The 6496-nt window shown below is 37.7% G+C and overlaps 1 protein-coding gene across 2 annotated transcripts in view; it reads right to left on the bottom strand.

The window, feature by feature from the left end:
* Positions 1–794: 794 nt before the first annotated feature.
* PEX1 (peroxisomal biogenesis factor 1) overlaps positions 795–6496 on the bottom strand; it is a 39823-nt gene continuing 34121 nt past the window's right edge. The window contains exons 21-24 of one of the 2 annotated variants that reach the window (XM_053608921.1): positions 5216–5446; positions 3746–3940; positions 3074–3204; positions 795–1308 (exon numbers count right to left, since the gene is read on the bottom strand). In XM_053608921.1, the coding sequence (XP_053464896.1) occupies positions 1224–1308; positions 3074–3204; positions 3746–3940; positions 5216–5446 (642 nt within the window). In that variant the 3' untranslated portion in view covers positions 795–1223. Of the gene's footprint in view, positions 1309–3073; positions 3205–3745; positions 3941–5215; positions 5447–6496 lie in introns of those variants that run through there. The other variant, XM_053608922.1, reaches the window with a different exon arrangement.

Here is a 6496-nt window from a genome sequence, read left to right as displayed (position 1 = left end):
CATAAAATCTTTGTTTCCATCCCCTGTGATTCTGGGCTTTGCTGGTTTGGAGGTAACCAAAGAAGGAATGGTTCTACTAGGGAACATAGCAATAATTCCAATGATTTGGAGGGGGAGGGTTATGATGCTGGCTGAGTAAACTGATTCTAGTGAAGGAATACAGAGTTGACGTAACCATGGAGTATGGATGGGGGAAGTATAGCTAGAACCTCATGGACCATACTGGCCAATGAGCATATTTAATGGAAGATGCAACCTTAGACAGACAGGCCTACTGACGGGTCAGATGGAATGAAGGTTTCAGGCAATCCCACTTAGAAAAGTTCTCCAATCCAATGATGCGATGCTTGAAGTCAGAGGAACATGGAATAAGTAATAGAGAAATAAAAAATATCAACTATGGCCTCCTATTTCCTGCAGAAGAGGTAAGCGTCACTAACTATAAGTCATCTCTGTCTTATATATTTATATTTTAAATACAAATACTTGTATATTTTAATTAACTTTTAATATACACTTGTATATTTTAATTAACTTTCTCTTTTCCTCTACCCTGGTACCACAAAGTTAGTTATTAGATACACAGTTTGTATTGATGGTAGCTTTACAATTTAATTCACAGATTAGAGAATATCAAGATAAAATCCTGCTGGAACCAGGAGAGGAATGGATTTGGAGATAGATGTAGCATATTAGGGGGATGTGATGTCTTTTCTGGTTGAGGGGGTAATTAAATTCATTTGAAATGTATGTACATTTTCCATTTTCTGATATAATAAGAAGAGATAATTGGATCAGTAGGTAATTAGTTATTTTCCAAAGCAGTCAAGAAGTTGCTAAGCAGAAAAATCTGTTAAATGCTGCAAAGATGTTGAATATGCAACTGTGAGTTCCAAGAAATTTACTTAATTACATTTTCTATTGTCTTTCCTTCAAAGGAGAAATAAATTAGTGTTACCATTTGGCCAACATTATTTCATTTCAACACAGATTTATAGGAAATAAAATACAGAATCTGTTATAAATATACAAACTTCATTCTAGAGTATTAATCTTAAATAATCCTGATCATTACATAATCCTAGTAAATTTACCAAGCTGTGATTTTACAGATGAACAAATTTGTTAAATCAAAGAGAAATTTACAGACACCATTTTTTACTGTTATAATGTAGAGACAACCCATCTTCTTCCCCCCACCTCAAAAAATTCAGAAGTATATTTTATGCTAAAGTTACTTTCTGTCCAGGTCGAAACATTGTTCCACTTTGATTTTTTCTCTTCTTTGGATTTTGAAAGCTTTCATACCTTAAAAAAGGTAAGAGAGATGGCATTTAATATATGTTCATATTATAACTACAAAACAAATGATAATGGAGTGTTTGTAAACAAAATTATATTTTAAGAATGAAAGGAAAACATAACCAATTAGAAAATATTTCTTATAATAGAAATTAGAGAATTTTTACAAAGTTTTTTAAGTTGCCCTCCAATAGAAGAAGGAGCAAAGGAGCTGAAGAGACAAGTTAGAAAAGACAAAATACAAATAACAATGGATAATGTTAAAAAATCATAACTTCTTCAGGGTGGTGCCTGTAACTCAGTGGGTAGGGCACCAGCCACATGCATCGGGGCTGGTGGGTTCAAACCCAGCCTGGGCCTGCTAAAACAAAAAAAATAGCTGGGCGTTGTGGCGGGCGCCTATAGTCCCAGCTACCTGGGAGGCTGAGGCAAGAGAATCACTTGAGCCCAGGAGTTTGAGGTTTCTGTGAGCAATGACACCATGGCACTCTACCGAGGGTGACATAGTGAGACTCCTATTTCTTTTTTTTTTTTTTCTGTAGAGACAGAGTCTCACCCTACTGCCTTCAGTAGAGTGCCATGATGTACACAGGACTCACAGCAACCTCTAGCTCCTGGGCTTCCGCGATTCTCCTGCCTCAGCCTCCCAAGCAGCTGGGACTACAGGCACCCGCCACAACGCCCGGCTATTTTTTGGTTGCAGTTCAGCCGGGGCTGGGTTTGAACCCACCACTCTCGGTATATGGGGCCGGCGCCTTACTCACTGAGCCACAGGCACCACCGAGGCTCTTATTTCAATTAAAAAAAAATAATATATATATTATATATATATATGTAAAACTTCTATCTAGTTTTAATAGAAGAAATATAAATTGTTAAACAAGATAAAATTTTTCTCCAATGGGACAGGTTCAAGAAAACACCGCAACAATCAGTGCTGGTGAGGGTGCAGCAGCACTGGCACTCATATCGTACTGTGCTCTGGAAGGAAGTTTGGCAACACATTTCAAAAGCCTTGAAATAGGTGAGCACTCTGTAATACAACAATTCTATCTCCAACCCAGTGAAAAAATTAAGGATATGTAAAACATTTAGCTACAAGAAAGTTCATTAGTACATTGCTTATAAATAATGAAAGCCTGGAAATAATTTAAATGTCCAAAAATTAATATTGTAGCATAGCAATGTCATCGTCACTTCATAGATTATGAAATTATGTCAAAAAAGTTTTGTAATTAAAAGAAAAAAGTTGCTAACATTAAAATAGCCCTTTATAAATAATTCAGAGACAAGCAAATTAATTGGTTAATGGAAATTCAATTTTTACTTCTGCACTCCTAAAGTTTTGAGTGTTTAATGCATAGCTACGACATGTCTTTTAAATTTGCTTTTAAAATAGTCAAAATATTATTTTTTATTTTAAAAAACAACTTCAGGCTCGGTGCCCGTAGCACAGTGGTTACGGTGCCAGCCACATACACCAAAGTTGGCGGGTTCGAACCCAGCCCAGGCCAGCTAAACAGCAATGATAACTGCAACAAAAAAATAGCCGGGCGTTGTGGCAGGTGCTACTCGGGAGGCTGGGCAAGATAATCACTTCAGCCCAAGAGTTGGAGGTTTCTGTGAGCTGTGATGTCGTGGCACTCCACTGAGGGGGACGTAGTGAGACTCTGTCTCAAAAATAAAAAAAAGAAAGAACTTTAAAGGCTTATGTGAATAACTATGTCAACTGTCATAATACCTCTACTTCCAAATCAGAATCTGTACTTACAGCTCAGTGAGATTCTTCCAGTCGTCTTCACTAATGGATGGTCTTGTGTGACTGAGTGCAGTCATTAAGTGTGACTGGCTGATAGTTAGACTGGTCTTGATTGGTCCTGGGTGGTTAAGAGATTCATCCCCCTTAAATGAAAAAGGAAATTAGTAGAAAGTTAACACAGGGGTGTGATACAAAAAGTAGCAGCTTTTTCAAGAGTCAGTACATTTCCTTTCTCATAGGGTAACTAAAAATTGTTTGAGAGCGAGGAAACAAACAACGGTTTGACTGAGTCAGTGTGTTTTGGTCTCTTGTTTATATAGATCTTTTACAAATCAAAGAAATACATATAAAAAAGAACAACAATTTTTAAGAAGTTTCAACAATTATAATGGTGGAGAAAAACAGTCATACTCCGGGCAGCGCCTGTGGCTCAGTCGGTAGGGCGCTGGCCCCATATACCGAGGGTGGCGGGTTCAAACCCGGCCCCGGCCTAACTGCAACCAAAAAATAGCCGGGCGTTGTGGCGGGCGCCTGTAGTCCCAGCTACTCGGGAGGCTGAGGCAAGAGAGTTGCTTAAGCCCAGGAGTTGGAGGTTGCTGTGAGCTGTGTGAGGCCACGGCACTCTACCGAGGGCCATAAAGTGAGACTCTGTCTCTACCAAAAAAAAAAAAAAAACAGTCATACTCCACTTTGGCTCCTGTATCTGCCTTTGATGACACTGATATCTGCCCTCAGTTGATCTCTTTGCTCCTGGGTGAGTTCTTGGTGGCCCTCTTGTGAAGCTGTCCTTAACATCGAAGGCTGTGACAACTGATCTTTCCCAGGAGCTCCAGGCAAATCTTGAGTCATGGAACTTGGTGCAGAAAGACACTGTGAGCTCTGCGTGGTTAATTACAGTAAAGAAAGAAGAAAGACAGGCGGGGGCGGGGGGGTTGGGGAGGGGTGTGGGAGGGAATAGAAAAGAAGAGAGAAAAAAACTATGTGTTTACCAAAGATAAAAACAAAAAATTTTAAGCAATAAAACTTTAACATAGTTACATTCACATTTCAATTAACTGAAATTAATAAAGTTTAAATGTTCATATTCTATAAAGGTTCACTGGTATCTATGCTATAGAACTACCATAAAATGAAAACTGTTATTAATGCAGGCTTTGTTTTTTTGCTTTGTTACTTAAATCTAACACACTAATGCCCAACACACTAATGCTGGCGCTGTAACTACTGTACTACGGGTGCTGAGCCTAAAGTTGTTTTTTAAAATAAAAAATAATATTTTGACTATTTGAAAAGCAAATTTAAAAGAAGTGTAGTAGCTATGAGTTAAACACCCAAAACTTTAGGAGTGCAGAAGTAAAAATTGAATTTCCATTAACAATTAATTTGCTTGTCTCTGAATTCAAAATGTGCCTTACTCTTAGTTTTCAGTAAATAAAGTTATATTAAGGTCCCAGAATATTTCTAGATAGAAAACAGAATTAAAAACTAGAATTGAAACACTACCTTGCTATTCTTGGGAATAAAAATAAATTACTTTTATATTTTTAAAACCTGAATCAATAAAGTAAATGTATGAAAACCAAGAAAAATGTAACTAAATATGTGTAAAACTGTAATATGTAGCAATGAAGTAACAGTGAACCACTATTAATTGAGAAGAGGAATGGGTTAAATGCTAGTAGAACAGTGATACTGCTCACATTTAATCTAAACATTTTCCTTTATACTTTCCATGAAACTATCACAAACAGATGAACATTTTATTGTCAGAGATCTTTGACATTATCAAATTTCTCATGATCCTCAACTTTTCTGTAATAATAAAATTTAAGTTTACTATAAAATAGATCTGCTACTAAAGATCTATTTTAAACATCACTAATGGAGAGACAAACCTGACAAAAAGCAAAGGTTAACCACAACCACCCACTCCTCACTACCTTTGGTTCCCCTTTGCCCTCAGCCCTGTCTGAAAAATTTTAAAAAGGAATGAAAATTACTCATTAGTGTGTGTAAGAAAAACAAGGCTATTTTACTGAAGAACCAACCAGCCAGAAAGAATATGTGGGGCTAGTTAGGAGCCAAATCACTGTCCAACTTTACACCAACACACAGCTTTTTACTTCAGAACTGTGTAATGACTGCACAAGATACCAGATCTGAAGAGGTTCCATTTCCAAGTTCTGACTCGTACGAGCTGCCAAAGTAGAGCCGGTACATATTGAATTTAGATTCCTCTGGAAGGATCTCAGACATCTCTAGAGAAACAAGGGACTGATATAAGCCACATTCTCCATCTCCAGCTGAGTCATCGGAGCCACTGCTGTGGTTAAGAAAGACCATTGAAGATAGACTTAGGTCACTATCAGAGCTGGAACTTCCATCCTAAAATATACAGAAGGACAATTAGCTTAAAGATCACAATAATTCACAACTCCGAAATAAATAATACACATAGACACCATTCTAACAGGGCGATACAAGGAGACTGAAGGCATTTTTCAAAAAGTTCTTATTAATTTTCTAGTGGTTTTGAGGCACATGGTAAAAATTTATTAAAATAAGGAGAGACAGCTCCGTGTTTGTAGCACAGTGGTTATGGCACCAGCCACATGCACCAGCCTGGCAGGTTCAAACCCAGCCCACGCCAGCTGAACAACAACGGCAACTGCAATAAAAAATAGCCAGGCGCGGTGCATCTTACAAGGGTGTATGTGAATCTTAGTAAATGTGGAATGTAAAGGTCTTAGCAAAATAACTAAGAAAATGCCAGGAAAGCTATGTTAACTAGTGTGATGAAAATGTGTCAAACGGTCTATGAACCAATTGTATGCTGCTCCATGATCATACTAATGTACACAGCTATGATTTAATAAAAAAATAAAAAAATAACAAAAAAAAATAGCGAGGCGCTGTGGCAGGCACCTGTAGTTCCAGCTACTTGGGAGGCAAGAGAATTGCTTAAGCCCAAGGGTTGGAGGTTGCTGAGAGCTGTGACGCCACTGCACTCTACCAAGGGTGACAGTGAGACTTTGTCTGAAAAAAATAAATAAATAAATAAGGAGAGACAAGATGGAAAGCATAAATAATTTGCCAACCATTCTCCCCAGAAAGTCTGCTTACAAAGCTAGGACTCAGACCTCTAGATTTCACTTTCACGCCTGTGCCTTTCAGCTCATAATTTTCTACTCCAAATTGATGAATTAAGCATGTCATAGAGTACTTTCTCATTATAGAGTACTCTACAAACAAGGAAAAAATAACTTAAATAGACAAAATAAATAGCAAAAACCTGGGAGCATCTGATTTAGAAAGTTTTAGCCTGGTAAACATCTTCAACAAAATTTGAGAGAGCCTGGGTGTGGTGGCTCATGCCTGTAATCCTAGCACTTTGGGGGCTGAAAAGGAAGGACTGCTTGAGCCCAGGAATTCAAG

The sequence above is a fragment of the Nycticebus coucang genome, chromosome 11 (assembly GCF_027406575.1).
Source record: "Nycticebus coucang isolate mNycCou1 chromosome 11, mNycCou1.pri, whole genome shotgun sequence".
NCBI classification, from domain to species: domain Eukaryota; kingdom Metazoa; phylum Chordata; class Mammalia; order Primates; family Lorisidae; genus Nycticebus; species Nycticebus coucang.
This window is presented reverse-complemented; position numbering and strand designations above follow the sequence as displayed.